The sequence below is a fragment of the Lipophrys pholis genome (assembly GCF_963383615.2).
Source record: "Lipophrys pholis genome assembly, chromosome: 19".
Classification (NCBI taxonomy): Eukaryota; Metazoa; Chordata; class Actinopteri; order Blenniiformes; family Blenniidae; genus Lipophrys; species Lipophrys pholis.
The window spans coordinates 20,372,966-20,397,967 of record NC_137647.1 but is presented as its reverse complement, the minus strand read 5'-3'; the positions used below and the strand labels follow the sequence as shown (position 1 = coordinate 20,397,967).

The 25,002-nt window shown below is 43.5% G+C and overlaps 1 protein-coding gene across 3 annotated transcripts in view; it reads left to right on the top strand.

Annotated features, from left to right (window-relative positions):
- The first annotated feature begins 6,127 nt into the window (after window positions 1-6,127).
- Window positions 6,128-25,002, top strand: part of cacnb1 (calcium channel, voltage-dependent, beta 1 subunit) — a 38,033-nt gene continuing 19,158 nt past the window's right edge. For 2 of the 3 annotated variants that reach the window (XM_080487911.1, XM_080487910.1), the window contains exons 1-2: window positions 6,128-6,350; window positions 13,370-13,456. In XM_080487911.1, coding sequence (XP_080344037.1) covers window positions 6,261-6,350; window positions 13,370-13,456 — 177 coding nt within the window. In that variant the 5' untranslated portion in view covers window positions 6,128-6,260. Of the gene's footprint in view, window positions 6,351-13,369; window positions 13,457-19,827; window positions 19,960-25,002 lie in introns of those variants that run through there. The other variant, XM_080487912.1, reaches the window with a different exon arrangement.

Here is a 25,002-nt window from a genome sequence, read left to right as displayed (position 1 = left end):
TGCAGCTTTACTTTCCCATTCATACAATTTTCAGTTCTTCATTTGGTTCTAATTCTAATTCTATGTCTTTACAACCCTTCACCACCACATACACACATATCTAAACCAGCCGATGCTGACAATGAATGCATATTTGAATCAATTGTTTGTTTCAGCCTTTTGAGAGGAGCTTTAGAATACATTAAACATGTCTTAAATATAACTGTAGATAAGAGAAGGCATTGATTAGGTGTAGAAGATTGTTGGTGAAGAAAACAGAGCCAGCTTTAAATGATCTAAATCTGCCCGAGCTCCCCTCCATTGCTTGTTCTGTTTGTGAAATTCATTTTTAATGGATTATACTTGAATTATAGTTTTACTCTGTTTGTCCTTCAGGATCTGGATTCTTTCCAGTCAGTAAATGGAGCATTTAAGTGACCGATATTTCTGCTGTAACATTTAATTGCAGCGAGAGCATTGATTTTCTTGTTTCTTGCGGCACTAAAGCCTGGAGTCTCTCCCTGGGATCAGTTGCAGCGTGACAGCGGGGAGACGGCGCCGGCCTGCTGGACTGCTCGGAGGGTCACGGTGGTCAAAACCGAGGTGAGTGTTTTAACACAGAGCTCATCAGGATGTCCAGCGTGATGGATCAGAACCGCAAAGGCATCACGGTGTGAGGACAACAATCCCAACACGGAGAAGATGAAGGAGTTAATAAAGCCCCCGAGGAAGGAGAGGAGGCCTCGTGGTCCACTGTCCATGCACGAGCCTGAGGTGGAGAGGGTTTAGATCCCTCTTACTGGATGCCACACGGCTGGGGGAGGTTTAGTTTGTCGCCAAAACGCAACAACTACACCTGCTGCCGCATTGAAAACTGCTGCGAGAGGTGATAAATACCGGCGGGGGGGATGTGACGGCTGCTGAGAAGATCTCAAGGACTTCGCCAGAGCCCAGACACGACTGTTCACACTTCTGTCAATCCGAAGGTACAGAAGTGTTTAGTGCACTTATCTACTTTCAGATTGATTTCCCCGGGACTCTATAATTCTACTCAAGACTATTCCACTGTGTCATTACTGACTACTAAGGACGGGATCAAAAACCGGTTCTTGTTAAGAACCACTTCCAGTGTTTCAATTCCTAGGACTTGTTTGCCGAATTGATTCCCTTATGGAGTCCAGAGGGCGTGAATGACGTCATTCATCAGTGCAGCCAGCAGGAAGCGTGGCGCTCAAGTGGCACAAAAGCTCAGAAAGTTTGGTTCCATTTGAGGAGGAAGGACGACAACAGTTGCAATACTGTCAAAGTGGATATTCCATCAGGGAGGAAGTACGACCGACATGCAGAAACATGAGCACACAGTCGCGTTTTGGACCTGCTGAGTGAATCTCCACCCAGCAGCAGCGGCAACGCGAGCACGTCCTCTGCTGCTCAAACGGCAGCTTTCATTCCCAAATGACCAAGAGCCGACTCATTAAGCAGAAATGAAAATGGAATCGTAATTGTGAAGTTTGTATCAATTCCCATCTCTCCTGACACTCGCATCCACCCGATTTTCTGCATCACTTTGTATCAATCTGTTCACACTCTTTTAGCACCACGGTTTTATCTGCATCCAGCTTTTTTTCTATATTTTTTCTCATGTTGGCTTTTAATATCGCCTTTATTTTAGATTCTAACTGACCTGATTCAGACTTCCTATGTTCATTGTCACCAGTAAAGGATAAATGTCATTGCTCATCATCTCCCTGACCTCAGGGGGCTTTCTATGCTGAGTTTGCATGTTCTCCCTTTGCATGGGTGGATTTCTTGTACTTTGTAAATACTTTTGTTTGTACTTGTAAGTCTTGGTTTTTGATATTAAATACTTGGTATTCTATCTCCTCCACGGTTTTGTATTTTACTCTAGTGTGTTTATTGCCGTCACTGCAGTCGCTGTAACCACATTTCACTGCTGCGAACACTGTTTCAACATCGCTGCAGAGTGACAATAAAGTTCTATTCTATTCGATTCTATTCTATTCGTGGAAGTTTAACCGTGATTGCTTCGACTTTCTTTTCTTTTTATGTCTCGCTCTCCCCTGTATTCCCTCACGGTTCCTGCTGTTTCAGTGTTTTGTGTTCTTTGTGGTTTTTGTTCCTAATTAAAGTCCATGTTTGTCTTCAGGTGTCTTATTGCTCCCAATGCCAGTCTCCAGACTTCCCTTCGCGGTGGTAAACGGTGCCTCGTTGCCTACTTACTGCGAGTGTGTATATTTGTGAGCCATGTACGAGGTTGTCTGTGTCACGTTTGTTGTTCTTCCCTGTGATTCCTGTCTGTCATCTCAGTTAATGCTCATCGGTGTTTCTCGTCTGCGCTCCCTGCCTTTCTTGTTCCCACTTCACAATTTGCTCGTTTGTGAAAATGCAGATTTGTGTCTTTAAGAAAACTCTCCTGTTTTTAGATTTTATCATCAGTATGAAAATCACATTTTGTTTCATGTGCCTGTTTGACTCTTGGGGCCTTTATTTATTTATTTATTTATTTATTTATTTATTTTATTTCATAAAAAAATAATAAATTCATTTCAGGCATGTGGCATTTAATACATTTTGCACAATCACATACATATCCAATATCCCCATACACACACACATCAAAGAATATATATATACGCCATTTGATGTTAATCAATAAATAAATTATAGCTTATGAAAATATGGTTATACAAAATATATAATCTATGTTTGAGTGGACTCACACATTACAAACACACACACACACACACACACACACACACACACACACACACACACACACACACACACACACACACACACACACACACATCTCATATATCTGGCTAACATGCCTGAAAAGGAAGAAATAAACTTAGCAGATCCTACCCCTTCTCCAATATTTAATACTTCTATATTATAATTATCTTTCTGTATTAAAAATAGTTAGTATCATAGATGTAAATATAACAGTAAGAATGTCATCTCATATCTAAACCTAACACAGAAACCTAATGGAAACACGTTTCAATCAATAATCTTTAACTTTGAAAAATGTAAATTTGACCAATGTAAAACCCTTTGCCCAGAAACTGAGTGGACGTGATATGAAAGATGTATTACATTGTGTTGAGCCTGGTAGGGACATAAGTGTATTATCCTGTTAGATTCACAGCATGGGCCAGTAAATAGTAGCGTCAGCTAAATGCCTAATGTGTAAATGTAAACCGACGACCGCCACCGCTGACTCACTCCACTCAGTTACCTCGGGCAACAGCAGCGAGATGAAGAAGAAAGCAAGTGAATGATGATCCTGTGGAGGACAAACCTGTGATGCACATTATGTTTGCTCTGTGGAGGAAGATGTCAGCCAGCTGCTGCAGAGCACGCGGACTCACAGAGGCGTCATCATTTCCCAGAGAAGATCTGGGTTGTTACTTTCACAAAAGGACGAGCGTGAAGTGTCCCTCCTACCGTGAGACAAAGCTCGGCGGAAGCATGGAAGCACAGGATGATCCTGTGGGCGTTCGGGCCAATGCCATCAGCTCGGGGCCCGACGTCACTCTGGTTTTCCTCCTCGTCACCGATACTACAGGTGTGGGGATCCTTGTTTCTATGGGAGGAGGTGGAGGTGGATGACTAGTCGTCTTTTTGTCCAGATAGGTTCGTTTTGATGGGTGTGATGTCGTTTGTGAGCTCTGGGTTTGTTGTGTCATCGAGGAATCACGAATATGAAAGACACAACTCTCCGGTTTTCTTTTCAGGGTTTGACGAGTGTGAAGCAGAATACATTAGACATGTATTTATTAAATCAGTCATTATTAAAGGTGGAAAGATTTAAAGCTTCACGAATCTGTAGAGAAAGGGACACAGACATGTGAAATCCCACAATCCATCTCTTTAAAATAAAACTTAAAATGTCTTAATATAGAAGTTTTCTTTCAATTCTGATGAGTCCTTGCTTGAACTCTTCTCCGTTCAAATATCCACTCCAAACCACCTGAAGAATGAAATGATGTGTCTTTGCTGTTTTTGCGGTTCCGATGAACACATCCACTCTGATCAACTACTTCTATCATATATTTAAAAAAAACTAAACATTTAAGCCAGTGAAGATAAATATTAACCTAAAAGGTGAGTGAACACTGTCGTCGTCTTAATTAGGAATCACTAAATATCAACTTAAACCTAATGTTTGCTCACTTGTAAAGGTGCCACTCATGACTGCGTGCCATTAATCTGTGCCTGGTATTGCAGGTAGTTTCAAAGAGGAGGACGGACCTTCAACCACTTTGCACCGATAAATCTCATTTTAATTTACCTTTGGTACATTAAATGCAACACTATTATTATGTTGTTTACCAAAACACAAAATATGTGTACCATTATTTTGTGTTTTCGTTCAGAAAAAATATCAAATGAACGAATCTGTGTGTCCTTGAATCTCTCTGGTGGTCCTGAGGGAGAAAGCCTCTGTGTTTAAGTGTCAGCATTTAGCTGAAGGTCTCCAAAACGGAATAAACACTTATTTAGTATGAGATTACATCATGTGATCACCTTCTTTTAATCCAACCTACTTTCCCTCATCACTTTCTTTCAGCATTGGGAGCATTTACACAGCCTGTTAACATTATGACGTTGTGGTGATTGTTCTATAAGTGCCCATTATTGTTGTTTGATTCCCAGAGGCAAAGCATGAAGCTCTTTACTGTAATATCGGACCATCTCTTGCCTCTGTGAAACGTTTTTGCTATATCTGTCTGTCACCTGGTTTTCCTCTCAGGGCCACGTCAGGAGTGTTCGCATCAAGTGAGGCCTTTCAGCCTCCCTGCTGCTGCTGCAAACTAACTGTGAAACTGGACTCTTCTCTCTTCTCCCCCCACCATCATTCCTGCAGGGCCCCCAGGGTCCCAGTGTGGGGACCTGGGGGACCTGCAGGCCTGACAGCCTGTCCACACACACATACACACACAAAGCCTCCATCAGCAGGTCTGCCCCCCGCCCCCATCAGTCGATGAGTGAAGGTGGGCTCCGCTCCGCTCAGCGGGGCGTGGACCTCTGCTTCCAGCTGGAGTCCGAGAAGAGACCGGAGAGAGAAAAGAGTCAAGACTCAGAAACACACCGGGGGTCACAGGATGAACCCTTCACAGTAAAACCTGACAACTGTGTTAGAGGTCTGTCAACAGTTTCTGCTTCTCAAACATCTTATTAACCGTGCAATAAGTGGTAAAACACCCCTTTCACTCATATTTTGTACATAAAATGTGATTGATTTGTATGTTCTCGTGTTAATATGAATAAAAAAAGAAAAAAATATGCAAAAATGTTTCTCGTTAAATGAACATTTTGGGGACTTTGTGTAAGATGAATTTAAATAGATTAAAACTGATGAAAATCATCACGAAGATCGAAAAACAAGCAAACAATACAATAAAGCTAAAAGCAACACCAGAGAGGAACAAAAACAAACCCAACAATGAAACATGAAAGTCCTGAAAATAGATGAAAAATTATCAAAAGAGAATGAAATACTATGAACATAGAATGAGAGAATTGATCAAAGTGATGTAAAAAAGCCCATTTCTTATTATTTTTTCCCCGATTTTATTTTTTTTTTTTTGATTTCTGAAAACTTATGATACGACACCTCAATTTTTCCCTCACACTTCTCATAATAACATCGCCATGGTCACGACACAGACATAAAGGGTCTATTCTTTGCATACAACTCATATTATGATACACTCTTACTCAACACTGTAGAGGAAATTTACAAGCATCCAACAAACAAACAAACAAACGTATGGAAGTTAGATCAAATTCAGAACAAGTTGTGTAATTCTGGGGATTAAAATATCCTCCCCTAAAAGAGTATTAGCAATCTTGCAATTTCTATAAATAAAGGAGGCAGTAAAACGCCGTGGCGTTTTCTGCGTTTTTATTGGGGAAAGCGAGAAAAGTGCATGAAAACGAAGCGTTTTTGCTCGGTGTTTTATTGTGGAAGAGTTGAGGCGGGGGCTTGTCCGTGCGTATTTACGCGCAGCTTGACGGCTGGAAGGAGCTGGCGCGCCGGTGTGGAACGCTATAGGCTGGACGGAGGGAGGGAGGCAGCTGTTGCCATTATATTACCAGCCTGCTCAGATACATCAGCGAGCAGAGAAAGACAGAAGATGAATCCATGGACACAGTCATAGAAAAATAAAAAAAATAAATAAAGAGAAATATTGTAAGAATTTATTTATTTTTTTAAGAAAAAAGAGTAGATTGGAACAAACTTCAATCAAATGGTACAGAAAAGTAGTATGTCCAGGACGCCTTCGACCTCAACCCAGGAGATCCAAATGGACATGTTCGACCACCATCCTCACACACAGGTAAGAGGAAAAAATCGGTAGAGAAAGAGAAAGAGGGAGAGAGATGGAAACACAGACAGACCGACACCCGCACATCCACATGCTTTCTAATGCCACCGGAGCTTTTCTCACTTCTGGAGATTAACAGGTTGTTTTAAATGGACTCGCCTGATTTGCCTTCAGGAAGCTTTGATACGAGATGAATCCTGCTGCGACTGAACGATGCATTTATTCATCTTCATCATTGTGAAGCAGAAGCTGGAAGCGACGACAGATCGCAGCTTTTTCATGATGATTTATATCCGCATCCCTGGTGTGTGTGTGTGTGTGTGTGTGTGTGTGTGTGTGTGTGTGTGTGTGTGTGTGTGTGTGTGTGTGTGTGTGTGTGTGTGTGTGTGTGTGTGTGTGTGTGTGTGTGTGTGTTTGTGTGCGTGTGTGTGATTGTGTTGGTTTTTATGCGCTTGTATATGTATATACCGTGTGTTTGTCACTGGGATGTTTTTTTTCATGCTCTCTGTCCTCTAATTTCCCAGGAAAAACCACGCCTTTGTTTAATTCATCAGTAACTAACCGAGAAAACGTCGATCCGTCTCGCTGGGAGAGAAAAGAGACTTATTTTCGATAGAAATCTGGTGTTTTCAAAGTGGAGGAGGGTGACAACCCCCCCACCAACCCCAACTCACATTATTCAGTATTAATGTTAACAGCTATTCATAGGAAATTAATGCATAGAAAATATTTTTTCTGTTAGTTAGGTGCTTTAATTCGTATTTATAAATTAGGAACCTATTATATAATTTCAATTCATCTGCCTGACACTTGCTGTAAATTCCGTTCTTAAACTGTTTAGATTAAAAATGAACAGTTTTATCATCCACTTTAAACATCATGCTGGGAAAAGTCTTCCCCCTGACCGCCCTCACATGGAAAAACACTCTTATTAATCAAATGGGGCTCTTGAATACCTTACAAAGATATTAATATGGGATTTCATCTCTTGTTTTGTCTTTGAGAAAACAAAAAATGAATATATGAGAAAAGAACTTGATGTAATCTGCCAGTCCTCTCGTTCCTGTTGCCACTTCTTTTGACCGAGCAGCCACAAATAGACGCTGGTGTTTGGGAAGTGGCATGATGTTGTGGGCTTGTTTAGTCATATCACTGTAAGTGGCATGGATTTTAAAAAAAAGAAAAGAAAAGAAAAGAAAATATCTAGAACAAACACACCCACGCTGAGCTCAGTCATTGTCTCTCCCTCGAAGGAGAAAAAATAAAAAATTCACCACAGACAGCCAGTGTTTCCAACCAACGCCGAGTCCTGCTTTCTCCTCTTCTCCTCCCACCACCACCTCCCCTCCCCCTCAGCTCTCCTCATCCACTCTCCATCCTCTTTGAGTGTCCCGCTACGTTCCTCCTGCTCGCTCCGTCTCACCTCGTCCTGTCTGTTTTTAGAAATCAGATCTTTATCTGCTGAGAGACTGTGGTGAGAAGCAGATGGACGCCCTGCTTGTGCCAGCCGGCGGGGTTCAGTGTGTGTGTGTGTGTGTGTGTGTGTGTGTGTGTGTGTGTGTGGCTCCTCTGATCAATCAGATACAAAGGCTTGCGTTGACCCGCAGCAGCTCCTCTTCTTATATGCATTTGTTACTCAGCTGTAGGGTATTCGTAATATCCTGGAGGAGATAGTGTTGGAGGTTTCTGCCCAAACAGAGGAGATGAAGAGCAGAAGTGATCTGGCGCCGGAGGATGCCACAGATTAAAGATGGTGCCTGTCAGATTGCACATCAACGCCATTGATCTGCAATCTAAACGCGTCATTCTGCTCACGGGATTCACGCTGAAAGAGTTGAATCCGCTTCAGCTTCCACCACAACCCCCCCCCCCCCCCTCATACACAACACCCTCCTTAATTGCACACTTAATCTGGTAGGATGTTTACCAACAGGAAGCCTCTCCTCCCCGCTTCCTCTGGCATTTCCCTGCCCTTTACCGCCAGGAACCGGCCCCATCGCGGCCTCGGCTGGCGAGGTCCCTCCGAACACGCACACTGCTGCTTTCAGATCTTCATTTCAATCATCTACCCAAAGGCGGTTTTATTTCCCTGCCTAATAGCTGAGATATCTGCTGACATCAGTCGGGGAAGTCAAATCCACAGGGTACCCACTTTATTTAAATCAGTGATTTGAAAATTAAAAGAGAGGCGAGCAATGAAATGATTAAGCAGGTTGACCAAACAGTCTTAACTTCACTCTGCTGTGATGAGCTCATTTGAAATGCGATATTTTGGCTTTTGTTTCCAAATAATTTATTATATGTGCTGAAATGTATTAACAACCTGTTTGAGTTCCCACAGCTGCATGTTAGACCATCATATAGGTCACAGTCACATGGAGGGTTATGTTGTTTTTAGAATGAAGAATGATAAGAATACGTTTGAACGGTTGACAATTACAAGACATTTTTATACAGTTATGAAGTTTAAATGTCAAGAAAAACATTTCAAACCTTGAACTTGTTTTGGATGGAAAGTAAAATACGACATGTTCATCGATTTTGTATGGATTCTGCTGCAGTTGGATCAGAATTGTATGTTGGATACATAAATATATGGTGGCGTTTTCTTTAAATGATTATTTCATTGTGATATACATCATATCTTTAGATGTTACCAGCTCTTTTTCAAATACAGTAACGTCTCACCATTTAGTTGTTTTATTCATCGTCTTATCGTGGGGAGGTCGCAGGTCCACGAGAGAACAAACTCAGAGAGCGACAATACTCACTCACGTTCAATCAGAAACATATTTGTTCATCATATAAGGACTTTGATTAAGGTTTTTTTTGCAAAAGAATAAAGAAATCTGCATTTTGGAAGAACATGCAAAACAAGCACTGAAGCCTGGACTACAACTGGGTCTGGTCTCACTGAGAGCGTTAACTACTGCCACTCTGTGACCTCAGTCCTTAACTCTAAAATAAAACTCTATTAAATCATCTGAATAAGACCAAATTGTTCTCGGTGTCACAGTATTCTGTGATATAATGAATCACATGTTCATGTTAGAGATTAAAGGTCTCATATTACACAGTTTTGCAACAGTTTCACGTCGGTGTCAGAAGTCAGAAAACATTTTATTCAAAGTGTATTTGCCCAAATCCGGCCTTGGTGTCGAATTTCATCCCGTCTAAAAGTGCCTCTACTGAGCTCTACTGAGAACAGGCTCTTTCTGTGTCTGTCCTCGCCGACTCCGCGCCGCTCTCAGCGAGAGGATGTGGCTTTTGCTCACGGATTTATCGCTGTCGAAACACTGTAGTTCAACCACACCAGCGTTTGCGAGGTGAAAAAAATGGCGCCTGCTCGTAATTTTGAAAGGCAAAGCTCATCTACCTGCACGATGTCATAGAAAAAGATTCATGAACACGAGTGAATTTGACCCAGTTCGGCTCATAATCTTACACCAGCGGTCAGGTGCTTCTCTTTCGACTGATCCAGCTTCATGTTCGCTTGCTGTGTTCGTTTCCTCCTACTCACACTGACTGAGGTGTATCATCAACCTGAGAGAGCATGAGCACTGTGCATGTTTCACCTTTTGTACTGGGAAAATGTGAGCATGTGTGAAGCCAAACACAGGCTGATAGACCCACTCCCGCCGACATCCAAACCCTGAAAGGTAAAAGAAATGTAGATCTTTAGAGCAAAGTCTTGTGATCCTTTGAGAGCCAGAGAGATCAGCCATCTCGGAGTTTTCCACATATGTTTCATTTATTTTGACCAGCAATTTGCTGAAAAGTCATGAAGCCTTCGGCTGAGAGTGATTGTTACCCGTCATTACCTGCAGTGAGAGGCATCGCAGGAAGGGACCTGTTAATGGCCAGTGTGAGCGAGAGAGCTGTGTTTACTCTGTTCCTGTGGTCACCTGGCTGCTTCTTTCTAGGACAGACTTGCAATCTGTGTCTCTGCCCTTCAACAAGAAAATCCTCCTCTCCCGTTACCCGATTCCACCTCTTCCCCCTGTCCCACGTAATGCACTCAAGCTCATTTAATGCTGATTTCCTGATAACAGCTATCTGCACCACAGACTACACTGCATGAAATGTGTGTTTTAGCGGCGTGACAAAGTATTTTCTTTTGGAGCGTGCAGTATTTTCACATGTTGAAAACAAGTCATGATTCTTGGACTCCTTTTCAGTCGGTGTAGGTGGACAGATATGCCCAAACTGTGGTGTCATCCGCTATTTTTGCATCTGAGACTCAGGCACAGTTTCCCATCTGCATCTCTTCTCTCGGCATTATCACTTAAGTTAGTTGGAATTCAGAACGTGAAGAGCCATTAAGTACTTGCAGCCGGACATCTGAGAGTTAAGGTTAAATCAAAAGGAATAACCGGGCAGCATTTTTGGAGAGGGTCCGGCAACAGATGTGTTCCTCTCCCTGTATGGGATCCTCTTATGTGTCTTTACGTTAGCACCAGTTGGCGCTGGTGCGACAGGTCGTGTTTGTTTAAAGGCGGCCATGACGGCGTCATTCATCCATTGGCATCGGACTGCCTCGCAGTCTGCGGCGTGACGATGATCACTAAAATACTGAGCAGAGGACAATCACTGTTGGCCGCGTGGTGATCCATCACCGGGTGTCTCCCGCCAGGCCAAGACGAGTGTCGTCGCATTATTTACATTAATGTGTGTGCAGGGGATTGGCTTGCTATGGATGACAGTGATGTAAAGAAAGTGGAAGATTTACTGGCCTGAAGGGAAGATGTGAGATATGAGATATTCATATTTAATAGATTTGTACCTTATCATTCAGTGTTTTAGTCAATCTAGACGTCGTTTTTGTCCAAATTACTCAAAGTGTTCATAATCAGAGTGGTTTGATCCTTAGTTGTCCTTCCTCACAATGAGAACATCTCTAGTTTGAGTCCAGGCTGGTGGACCTTTCTCTGGTCTTACCTGAGTTTTCTCCAGGTATTCACTAAGTCCAGAAGCCTTCATTTGTGGTGAGTCAGTGACTCTAAATGTGACTGCCTGATTCCTCAGTGAACTGTTGACACTTCCAGTGTTGTACCCTGCCTTCACTCACTGTCAGATGGAGATCCAGCCTCAAGCGACTCTAAGGTGGAGAAAGTGGAATGAAAGATGGATGAATGGACATGCCTTTATCCAATTTAGGCTTGTGGGACGCTAGAGCTTGAAGTCGCTGAGAAATACAGCGTCACACAGTCTCATCTTAAGGTCACGGCTGCATGATTTCAGGTAAACAGGCAACATGTTGTCAAGGATTGCATGGAGAGACAATTTAAATCCAGTCGCTATTATAGTGCATGGTTATACTATGACACTGATGAATTTTCATTATAATAATGGCAAATTATCAAGAGTCATCAAAGTAGCAGATTGGAACTGTAATAATCTGTCCAGTAAACACTAAAGTGGATTTCATACACTATTATTGGTTATTGAGAAATCCACCCTGGAGACATCAAGGCTTGCTTTATACTTACAGTATGGGAATAGGTCAGTGGTGTCAAACTCGTTTCAGTTCACGAGCCTCATACTGCCACGTTTCATCTTGACCGGTAAACTGATAGCATCATAACCTATAAATAATGGCAACTAAAAATATCATCGTCTTTTCAGTTCACAGAGGTACAAGTACATCATGAAAAAGGTGGACTTGAATATATTTTCGTGGAATCTGAACAAGTGGAATTTTTTCCTAAATAGGATTTAGAGCAATTTTAACATTAGAATCATTTTACGAGGCGTCATGATTTCTTCATATTCATCCCGTGTGGCTCATACTTTCCTTTGAATCTTGTTGCATCAAAAACACAACAAATGACTTATCTATTTGCTTCTGCACGTCTCGAAATCCTTCTTGCTCTAATGTTTCCTCTGCCGTCGCCTTTCAGGCTGCATAAATTCTGCAACCGTCAGTGTCCATGTTTTCACAAATCTATTTGTTATGACTGGCCAGTGTCTTAATCCTGTGTTTGGTATCTGCTACTCTTTCAATCACAAAAAAAGGTTAGAAACAGCAGATTATATTAAAAAATGAACGTTTTTTGTTGTAATTTTCACACTTTGTGAGTTTATCCTTTGGGCTCGAAGGGACATCTGTCACATGTGTGACACCCCCTGAAATAGTTTGTTCTGAAATCTCTGACATGCAGCGATGAAGTGATTTTGACAATCTTTCGAACTGGGATTGGCGAACTCCTTGGAAGTCTCAGTTGAATTTGTGAACAAGTGACTCAGCGGCAAAACACATTTTTTTGTGGCGACGTGTTTGTCAGCAGTGCTGTCGTGTGTGTTTGAGTTCGGTCACGAGTCGGATTAGGTGCACGGCATCGGTGTAAACAAGATTAAAATATGCAGGAGCGCAACACTTTCATGTGGGGAGACAACAGCTGGTCCTGCTGAATCATCATGACCTGAAAGAGGAAACTTTAGGGGGCATCCGGATTTGAACCGGAGACCTCTTGATCTGCAGTCAAATGCTCTACCACTGAGCTATACCCCCTATGCAGGAGGCTCCACCCAGCAGCATTCATAGCCAGCTGTTTGTTCAGCACAACGCTCAACCAGCCGCTCTGTGTTTATCCTTTGATAGCCGGTCCCGACAAATGTGATTAGCTGGCATTGTGTAACCATGGCGACGTGGCCACGGTGGGCTCGTAATGCAATGTGTGGCCTCTGCCCAACCCGGATAGGTCATCTGCCTGCGGTCTGCCAATCAGATTACAAGGTCCCAGTTTGCATCAGAACATGAAAAATGACGCGTAATGAAAGCGGCTCCCAGGACACATCCTCCCCTCCTCCACCTCCTCCACCTCCTCCGAGGTCGGCCACTCTGCGCTGCTTTGTGTCTCCGGCTCTTATCTGGACGGTCAGATCGCATTCAGAGGCTCTCATGAAATCCCGTGTCAAATGTTAATGACTGCCATGCTCCACAGAAACAAAGATTCTCTCAGAAATAAGTCAGGACTCTATTAAACTTTCCTGTTTTTCCTCTCTCTTTTCAAACCCTCCTCGGCCTCCAGGGAAAGTACGCCAAGAGGAAGAGCCGCTTCAAGCGCTCGGATGGAAGCACCTCCTCTGACACCACCTCCAACAGCTTCGTCCGACAGGTAACATTTCACTCCTAATCCTTCCCTCAGACTGCTAATCAGAGCGCCAGACGAGGCCTCAACCTTCCTCGCAGCATATTTAATGAAGAAAAGCCAACTTTAATGAAGTCACAGTGAGGTCTTTTAATACCAAGAAGTCTCAGGCGACTTATCGGGACTCAGACCACAACTGAGCTGTATGCCTTCACGCCTCTAATTTAAAAGTTGCTTTTGTACATCATAATTAGAAAGTTGCTTTATTTGAGCGTGCCTATCAATCCACAGACTGATTAAATGAATTAAGCTTAACTAATCGGGACATTCATCCATTCATCCTCTCTACTGTACTGCAGCTTAACAATTCACCAGTCGCACACACATTTCACACACAAACGCGGCAAATATAAGCCGAAAGGCGCAGATACACATGACTACTTACTACTATTTACAGCCAGTAGTAATGAAGCATGAAACGTCTCAGCGATCAATGTGACACTGGCTGTTTACACTTAAACAAAAGCTTTCAGATTCCCATGGGGGTAAAACACCAAATGCACAATCTCCCATCTAATCAAATTTTTCTACGTGGACATAAATGCCACTTAAACACCTACTCAGTTTTTCCTCAGTTTGCTTGATTTATTTATCTCCCCACAAGCAGAGTACCTGGATCACATACAGGGTGATTGCTGCTATTGTAAGAACAACGTGAGATACAGCTCGCACGATTTAAAGTATTAAAAATAAAAATGGGAACATGCCTCAGCATGCACGTGGGAGAAAATCCTCTTATGCACAAGGAAAACATATTAACACCGTAGAAAGGCCCAATTGGCTGGTTTGTACTAGAAACACTGTGCTGTGCTGACAACTCCACCACCATGCTGTGGGTGGAGACGTACAGAGATCAAATGAGATTTTCTAACCCAGATTTGACCGTTTTAAAGCAGCAGTGTTAACCACTGTGCAGCAAAAACCCCACAGACCTAGTTACTGTGGCCTATAGAGCATGAAGTCGCACAGCATTTTGATGTTTGAAAATGCTGTTGTGTAGATTTTTAATGATAATCTTTGGTTTTGGGGATAGAAATGAGACAAAAGCGACAATTCAATTCTTTGATTCTAGAAATACGTAGATTAAATCATATATCCTCAAGCACAATGTAAGATAAGTTTGTCATTTTTCTTTTTACCAGCAAAAATCCTATCCTCAAGGTATTTGCAGCAAACTAAGATATAATAAAAGGACATAAAGGGAACAACAAATAACAAATATTTTGGCCTTTTTCAATCTAATAATTCCCTTAATTTATTAAAAATTAGACCCTTCATCATGATAAAAATCTGCATGAAGGAATAGCATTTTTAAAAACACCTCTGTCAGAATGTAAAAACTGCAGTCAGTAGTCTTGTAAAACCTAAATAGGGCTGCATGTCTTGGAAATAAAAGCATTTAGTTTTTTTCCAGTTCGCTCATGAAAAATAGACATTGTGGATGGGATAGTTGTCATACTCATTTACTGGGTATGCAAATATCCGCAACACTGTCTCTCAGTGATGGTTGTAAAACAGTTTTTTCATATTATTGCCAAGTTACTACATTATAGGTTGTAACAGGTGTAACAGGTGTGATAGCTGCATATCAGGACGGATCTATCTGATTTTCACTGTAATGCTTTCTATTGTTTATATACCTAGGCCGATGTTAACCATATATTTGAATTTCCTCATGAAGTCAGCCAAAGGAATCTGGCGTCAAACTGTAGATCACAATCTACCATGACACTCCCAGAAGGGAGCAGCCAAGAGACGATTGTCCTCATAAATCAGATTTTATTCAAGGGATTATAGAGCGTGACTTTCACTCTGGATGTTTGAGAGTCAGCAGGCCGGCTGAACACCGCCGCTGTTTCTTTTTCTTCCTTTCTTTTTACTAATTAACTATTATTAATATTTGAAGACCTAACAAAAGTTCATAGCGCTAATAAAGCTCATATCGTATGAATATAAGGCCTATCTTCAGGAGATAAAAACATCCTGACATCTTCCATACGCAGACGTTTCATGCAGCAGGAGAGTTTTAGGGCTTTTCCTTTGTGTGTGCTCCTCACACTGTTATTACCCAGGTACTTTCCAGCCTCCATTACCAGAACCTGATATTTTCTTGTCTTCAAACGAGACGCGTCCCTCTTCTCGTTTCACCTCTGCTTGTCACAGGCAGCCCACAGACCACACAAATGATTTCGATAACAAGCGTGAGAACGCCGCCGCTGCAGCTGCAGGCGGCCATCGCGGTGGAGGCTGGTGTCAAATGATGATTGCTATCATGCGTTCCCTGCTGAGAATCTTCTTCACCAGGAGGACGTTCTTCTCGTAGAGTGGAAGAGGTTGTGTTCAGACGTCTCGCGCCCGCGCCCTCCTCGGCAGCCCGCGTCTGCAACATGACATTTCTCAGAGCTCCGCCGTGTCCCGACTAAAAGACTCCCGCTTTTCCGCCTGACCTCTTCATTTATGAGAGGAAGCGATGTGAGACTTGCCGAATGACATTTTACCTGCTTCAAAAAAATAAAAGAAAAGGAGAATTTCTTTTCGCTGTTGGTGAAGTTAAATTTTCCCCTTTGGTTTCTATAGATTAGCCACATGCACACCTACATATATCCCATCCCCCTCCCCCGCCCCCGCCCCCCCGCCCCCTGTGTTCTTTCATTAACTGATCGCCCTGGAGCTCGAGAAAGGACCACATGCAGCGGGGGCCTGCAGGTAACGAGGATTCATCACCACTCAGACTGAATATGAAGAACATTAACTCCAGTAAGGATGATTTAATGCCTCCTGAGCTACAAAATGCTTCCCTGTCTCATACTATTGCGCCGCATTTCAGTCATCGGGGCCAGCGGTGGGAGGCTGGGGGAGCCTGAACACATGAAACGCTGCACATCGTGTAAGAACCGATGATGAGCCCAACCAGTAAATGTATAGAGCGTTACCACACATGCTTAGGACTTCTTCATTTGGGGGCGCGGGGGGGGGGGGACGGGGGACCCAAAACACAATCAGGCGTTAATTAAAGACAAAAGAGGCACACATGCGTCATATATGGTTTTGTGCATATATAGCAGATATTAGCAGAAAGCGGAGCCCTGTATAGGCTTTACAGTCTCACACACACCTACGCAAGTGCACACTCGTTCACCACAAACACACACACACACACACATGCACACACAGAAATACACAAGAGCCACAATCAGCCAACGGTAGCGCTAGCTGGTACACTTGGCCTGGTTTCCACGGCAACCGGGCTACTGAATCTCCCCCTGTGCACAGGCACAGTGGGATGGAGAGACGGAGAGGATGTTTAGATGGGGTTGTGTTTGCGCCTGCGTGTGTGTGTGTGTGTGTGTGTGTGTGTGTGTGTGTGTGTGTGTGTGTGTGTGTGTGTGTGTGTGTGTGTGTGTGTGTGTGTGTGTGTGTGTGTGTGTGTGTGTGTGTGTGTGTGTGTGTGTGTGTGTATGTGTGTGCAGTCCGAGCCTACGTGTTTGTGCTGCGTTAGTTTGTGTGTTAAATTCAACAAAAACACACCCTGGACCTCAGGTGTGTGAAGCTGTCTGCTGCGGTGTGAAGCCGGCTCCATGTCTGCTGCTGTTCCGGTCCAATCTGCTGCCGCCGTCAGCGGGGGAAGAAAAAAGGGATTAAAAAAAAAACCACAATAATTTTTAACTCAAGAGTTTGTATTCTGGGGAACATTATAGCACCAAAAGCTGGAAAACAAACTCACGTTGCTTAAAATAGGCAGCATGATATAACGTCAGATCGCATGAGTTGACATGACGAGCACATAACGGCTGTTGCTGGACGTGTTGAAGGATGTGGTCCACAAGGATGAAAAGGACTCGGAGACCACAGCTGCTTCCCCACAAATGAAAAGCTTGAGACCAGTGGTGCTCACATCGTGTCCAGGAATGCACACTATCTGTGTTTTTACTGGCCAATTATCCTCTGGTCAGTGCAGGAGGTTATATCTTATATATGTAGTATTTTTTTTTTTTTTTGTAAGTCTGACTTTCTTTGCTGCAGCAGTTCCAGTTTGTAGGAGTTGATGAGTGCATTGAAAACATTATTAAGTTCCAATTTGCATTTTTAATGCCTTCATCACAGAATATTAACTTTAAGCAATTGGGGATGACTGATCATTTTTAATTAACTGAAATCCACAACAAACCTTCAGTTCTCTGCCCTGAGGGGTTTAAGTATATTTGAAAAACGGGGGTGAAGACTTGCTTCATTCAGCTTTAAAAAGGGAGGGTTCAAAAGTATGTCTCCCTTTTACAGCAAGTAGAAGATCTGACAAAAATATATATTCTCTTCAAGGTGAAGCCGACTATCATCCATCAGTGATACGCACTTTGGGAGATACTTCGCCTCATGTTAAGTCAGGACTTTTGGTTAAATGTTGGAGTTTCTGTATTTTCACAATTAACCATAACAGAAATGTACAATAGAAAGTCTGCAAAAGGCTTTTACCTACCGTCTGATCAATATTTACATAAGGTCTAGCATCCTGATACACTTATGGTTTCGTTCTAGAATTATCTTTTTTTAGAATTATCACTTTGAGACTGCTGAAACAGTGAAAATGAGTTATAACATCCCTTCACCATCATTCGCAAAAACAATCCATGTGCATATTCATCCGCGCACAGCGATGGAATCAGGACGCTGCCAATGTTGCATGCTGTTCTAATTTTCTGCCATCTCCTCGTTGTAATATTTTGCTGCTAATTCTCAAAACACCAAACAGATAGAGGGTTTAACTGGTTGAAACTGAGCCTGTTTTGTCAGGCTTCTGTTGTAAATCGTAAACCCCCGAGTTTATCTCTGTGAGCACAAGGTTAATTTGAATTATTGCAGGCTCAAATTAACAATGAATCTCAGAAATGTGGCAAGGGAGTTGACAAAACGGCGCCACATTACCATCTAAGCTTAGATAGCTCAGATAGACACAGAGTGTGTTCCTCTAGCCGAGGGTCTTCTGTTTAATTTGATGGGTAGCATATTTTTACATGATCAGCCTCTCATCCGTGCCATGTTTAAAGGATTGATTTGAAAAGTAGAAAGGACTTCTCAGGCTCATATGAAAGACCGAGAATGCCGGAGGCATCAACGCCGAGGAAAGAGTTCTACTCATCTAGAAGCACTACCCACCAAGCACTTACTCATTCCCACCATCCAAATACTACGACCGTTCATTACTCATAGGTCGCCGATCCAGTGAGGCTCGGAGGCTTTTGTTCCTGACGTTTCGGTTCCAGTTGCTGCCGCCTGATCCGTTAGCAGGTTTTTCACCCCTCCCGGGAGGCTGGGGTTGTCACAAAGACAAGAGAGGAAGAGATGGTGGGGTCTTCTTGTCATGATGTTACAGGTTGCCCTCTAGTGGACTAATTAGACGCTCCTGCCGAGGCCACCACCCATCTGAACACCAACCAGTGTCCCAAACCTGAACCACGCGGCCCGTCCAGAAAATCTCATTGCGGTTATTATCAATTTGAACCAAACATTTTAATCGTTATCTCGGGTTACATCAGATTTGTGTCCTCAGTTCACTGCTGCGGCCCCCAACCACCGACCCCCCCCCCCCCCCCCCCTTCTAGTTTCCTTTTAACCTGTCTGCCTGTCAGTGTTAATCCCTCTTCTGATGAATGTTTTTCCAGGACACATAGACAGTGGAAGAATGTGATCTGGACAGAAGGAATGAGGCAAAAAAACGAGAGAGAGAAATATGGAAGGTGGGGCGGGGGGTTTCCCTGGTCACTGCCCCAGTCCCCTCTCACGTCAGCTGGGGCATTGAATGGCTGACGGCTGCATACCAAGCCTCCTTCTGGGTCTCAGTGTGTTCACGGCCCTGTTTCAGCCGGGCCACGGCTAAATATATTTCCCCACTTTGCAAATGTAGCACAAGTCCTGCAACCCGACCCCCCCAGCCTGCTCCTGCTCCTGCTCCCTTCCTCTACACAGGGTTCACGTTCCTCCGGGTTGTGGAGGTGGGGGTGGGCGTGTGTGTGTCTCTATGTGTGTGTGTGTGTGTGAGAGAAAGGGTTAAGCGAACGCTCTTTTAGTTTCATTCATACATACTTTTCTGCTCTGTCTTTCTATCATATAATACACCAACACATGCACATACACACACATCCGGTCACAAACACATCCAGACACTTATGCACTTGTTGAAGCGAGCGTGCTGACACTCACACTAGGTCCCTCTACCACTCTCTCTCTCTCTCTCTCTCTCTCTCTCTCTCTCTCTCTCTCTCTCTCTCTCTCTCTCTATCTCTCTCTCTGCCTCTCTCTCGCCCTCTCTCTCTCTTCCTCTCTCTCTCTCTCTCTCTCACACACACACACTTATACACACATATAGACGTAACTCTGTCGGTGGACTCTGGCGTTGCCCCCTTGGTCTGCCGTGGAGCGGCGAGTGTGGCAAGCGAGGTATGGAGAGGAACGAGAGGATCCAGAGGCCCGTAATGGTAAGAAAGGATCCGAACTTTCATTCTGACTGATCTGGACGTGTGTTGTCAAGTGTCTTCCCGACGAACTCTCCCGGTGTGTCCGTGGATTTGGTTTTGACAGATCAGTAGACATCTTTGCTTGTGAGATATGACAGGAAAACTTTTTTTTCAGCCGTGTCCTGATACCGGCAGACCCCCCGCCCCCCCCCCCCGACCCACACCACCACCACCACCGCCCACCCCACTTGGACTGGCGTCTTTCCTCTTTATCCCCCCTCTTCTGATTGTGCAGTGTGATTCCATTTTGGGCCGGGCCGCAGCTGCTGGTAAAGGCGCTGTGTTTTTAATTAGACTTCCAGTCCTGCCGGTGGTGTCTGCTGCTATGTGCGCCGCCTGTATGGCCATTTCAGAGGGGCTGAATTCACTGCTGCCTCCCCTCCCCGCTGAGCCGCACAGGCCTGGGCTGGCTTTTAGTGTGGTAACACAGTTCTTGTTGTATTTACTCATATCAGATTATTTTTGGATTTTTTAAATTGGCTGAATTATCATTTAACTTTCAGGGGAATAGTTTTGCTTATTTCTCCGTTACTTTCAATTTACATTGAACTGTTTGTTATAGTTTCATATGAACTTATACAATTCTTGTTGATTAAAATAATAGGGGCGAAAATACCTTAGTACATAATTCAATTTACAGAATATTAACCACTTACTGCTTTATTCCCTTTTCAGGCAGTAATTCTTTGATAGTCGACTTTAGGCTGAATCTAATACTTTCCTTACTAATTTTCTTCAGTTTCTGACATTTTGTCAAAAATAGCCCAAAATACGCACCGCTTCTCATCACAGATTGTTTTGATCAAATAAACAAAAGAGGTTCAAACCACAGTGATGTTGTCATCCACTGCAAGAATAAATACAAGGCTGAAACAGTGTTTGATGGATGCATTCTCCTTTCTACTCCATTAGAATAATCAATACTTTTTCAGAAGTACTTGACTGCGTATAAAAGTACAAATTAATATCATTGCATTTTAGCTTTGGCTTTGATTTCAAATCGAATTATCTTGTCTAGATTAAACAAAAGCAGCAGGAGAAGCATCTCTCAAAATAAATACACCGTGTTCCTATCATCCTCACTTTGATTTACTTATTATGTAAATTTGCCCATTTTGCCCAATTGCTGCTCGGTTTATTTCAAACTGAATGTCTTGATTAGGCGATGTTTGTTTGCCTGTTTGTGTGCAACAAGAAGACAAGCCAGAGACGGCCTCTTTTGGGAGGAGGGTTGGAATTAAGGGATTGCCATAAGGAATAAGTGGAGGATTCAGTTCAAATACACTTTATTAAAACATATAAACTCCGTAAATTTCACAGTGAAAGATTCTATTGTGAGCAAAGATTTGTACTTGTCTATGGATCGTTAACATTATTAACAACAGTGTTTTCTTATTAGGAAACATTCCACACGGACTTCTCTGTCATTACGGGCGAGAGCCTCTGAACTAAATGATAATGAACATGTAAAGTTTTTACCAGTGGCATGCTGGCTAGATTATGCTAATGCTATTTTACTACAGTCAACGCCACAATCTTGACGCCCAGCCTGTCAGTCAATGTGACCTCTGCGAGTCACACGTATTTCTGACATGCAGCCAGCTGTGCTGTCCAGTGATTGGACGATGTGGGGAAATGGGAGATAGCTAAGGCGTAGAGCTGACTCAGCATTGTTTTGTTACTGCACATTTGGGGGGGTTTTGCACCCCTAAATTTAACTTTGTGTCATCATAAAAACCCCCAAACACCTCCCCGTCCCCCCTTGACATAGCATCTGTGGTGCTTAAACTGCTTTTCTCTGTTTTCACTGCTGTATTGCAACACATTGGGATGCATTCAGGAATCAGGTTGAGCTTGTGTTTGCCGTTGCTTTCCCCCCGGCTTCTCTGCTTGTTTGTGAAAATCGGGGATTTCTGGCTGAGTTGAGTCCATGACTCATCTTTCTGGTCATCTCCACACCGTCCGGCTGGTTGCCATGACTCTGCTGTCACAGCGAAAGGGAACGCGGCCATTTACCAGCCGCCGGGCGCGAGCTTCAGACGGGGAAATCTGCCCTTTGTGAATCCTCCAATTGTACATCAGCCTGTCCTCGATGTTTTGAAAATTGGCATCTTCTCTCATCCGCGTGCATTCGCTGGGTTCATGTCACTCTTTATGTGACGTGAATGCACGGTGGCGCTGCTAATGCATTCCTGCCTCCTGGACGACTGTGGCCCCTGAGAGGACGCACAGATCGAGCAAACAGGAAGGGGACAGTTCATGTTATCGCACTCTCCGGATTTTTGGGTCGACTTTCACATCATCTGATGTGACGAGTATGAAGATATCTTTATTATCTGTTTAATTATCTCTCAGGATGTGTTAGCGCCGATGTTAATCACTTCTTAGTCACGTATTGTGAATTATTCTGACAACACCTGCTTCAATGTTCCTGCTGTTTGGAGCAACAGCAGATTCAAATCTGCCCCCTCTGCCCTGGGATCTGACGCAAAGGACAGGATGGCACCGAGGTGATGATGCGAGGTGTTTTATGAAAGGTGCTAAAATCCTGGAATACTCACCGGAGCAGCACAATACTACTGCCAACTTTTTCAAGCTTAATGCAGTTGCCTTTTCCTTCAGCCGCGTTCCTCTAATTTCCCTTTCGTTGCCCTCACGGCATCACAAGGAACTATGTTAACTCGTTTCCCTGCTGCAGGGTGACTCGTTTCAACCCTCGTTATTCAAGGCACTTGTCTTCTGCCGTCCCTCTCTCGCTTCTTATTCCATTATGTGGCTCTTGTTTCTCTGCTGCCTTCCTTCATTCTGTATCAGTGCAGTAAAGAGCAGCTGTAAATTCATCATGGAGGCGACCGCTCTGTGGGAAAAGGGGGAGAATCACTCATGATTGCTGAACCTCATGTCTTTTGTCATATTGTCGTGTTTTAATGCTTCTTCCACAGTCGATATCAAACGCAACAACCAGCAAGGCAGCGAGTTACATAGATCATATATACAGGGACGGCTACACCACAGACACATATCAGCCATTTCAATAGGTTACACAAGATGTAGGTGAAGTACACTTCTATATTTCCACACAGTGAAGTCACACCAGCCTATATGGCAGTGTGTGTGTGTGTGTGTGCGTGTGTGTGTGTGTGTGTGTGTGTGTGTGTGTGTGTGTGTGTGTGTGTGTGTGTGTGTGTGTGTGTGTGTGTGTGTGTGTGTGTGTGAGGTGCAGCCGCAGGAAAAAAGTGAAAAATCCACAACTGTAACGACAGACATTTAGAGACTGAGCAGATTTGTGAATATTGAAAGAATTGATGGCCTGGATGCAGTGAGGATGAAGGTCTTTGAGTTGGAGCTCATCCTCCTGCAATTTGAAAACTCCCGCTATATACTCTAAACTACAGATGGGGACAGTATAGACTCAAGGCTCATCAGTTAGAGGTGGAAACATTTGTCTGCTTTGTGGAAATCCGGCTAAAAGCGTCTCCCGGAGGTCGCGGTGTCTCGTCGTCGGACCGGCGCGGCGCGAAGTGTGAGGAGGCGCCTCGCCGATCACCTGCTGAAAAAGCTTTTATGCCTTATCTGCCTTCAGGGTCTTTTATTTGCTATTGATTCCCATATCTGCTTTCTATCTCCTTCCTGGTGCGTCTCGCACTGGCTGCCTGTAATGAGCTGCAGGAATGGTTACTATGACACTGCCGTGGCCCCCGCCAATGGCAGGGCGGCCCCGCCGTCAGATGGCCTGTTGCTATTTTGAACGGGAGCTGTATGTGAAGTGAAGCAAGCAGCTAAATTAGAGACACAACCCGTTGACATGGGAGAAGAAGAAGAAGAGGAGGAGGAGGGGGGGAGGGAGGAGGGTGTCAGGAAGGTAAAAGCGGTGGATATTATGTTTGCTGGCTCTCGGTCGGTCAACACATCTTGATGGGTTTCAGAGGAGAAACCATTACTGAGCTGCTCCTGTCTTCTTTCTCACTTCCACCACCTTCCTAGTTTTTTTAATTGAAGTGGGATTTTTGTTTCCATCTCACCCTCTCTGCTGCTGTCTGTGTGTAAGACATGAAGAGAGTATTATTAGTTTCAACTTGGGTTTAATAGTCATCTGCCTTTCCCCCTTCTAACAGAGAATAAATTATGACGAAGATAAATAAATTGCCAACGATGGGAACAGTTTGTTTTTTTTCATCTCCTGACCACAACTCCATCTGATGTCAGAAAAAAAAATTAATCAACATCTACCAGAAAGCATGAAAAAAAATAAACAAAATTCACCAGATTGTCACACGTTTTATGAGCTTGTCAACAAATACAGAAAATATTGTGGAGTAAGAGCCAGAAACTGAAAGTTAGTTACAAAAAAAAAGCAAATCACTCATTGCACAGTTTTAGTCACAAGAGTGTTAATACACAAGTTTTAAATGTAATTAAGTGAAAGATTAATGAGCCCTCGTGTCCGTAATTGTTTTATGTTCACGTTTCCCGAACAGCTGCTCACAGCGATCTCTTTTAATGTGAAACTCATCAGGAAGCCAACAAAAACTCTGACTTGGCAGTATGACAGAGTGTGTGTGAGTTAACTGCATGAGATTCCCTGTTGAGAGTTTGCTTGTGTAATCACTGTCTGGGGGGGGGGGGGTGGATTTTCTCCCCAGTCCCTGTGATCAAACTATGACTCAGCATTCGGACAGTAAAATTGCTGCTGCGATGTGAATCAAGTGAAAGTGTGATTCAGAGACACAATCATTTGTTCACACACTCAGTCGTCACCCAGTCTCTCTCTCTCTCTCTCTCTCTCTCTCTCTCTCTCTCTCTCTCGCTTCTCTCACTCTGCTGCATCACCGACCTGTTTATAATGAGCTGCTTGTTCTGGACGTCAATTCCAGTGCTTTTTTTTTTTTTTTTAGAATAATTTTTATTAATTCATCCCCCCTGAGGGCTCCTCATCAGGGTTTGTTAACCTTGTATTAGTCAGGGCTCCATGTTGGGACGCGCCTGTGTGGTTCAGGGAGATGA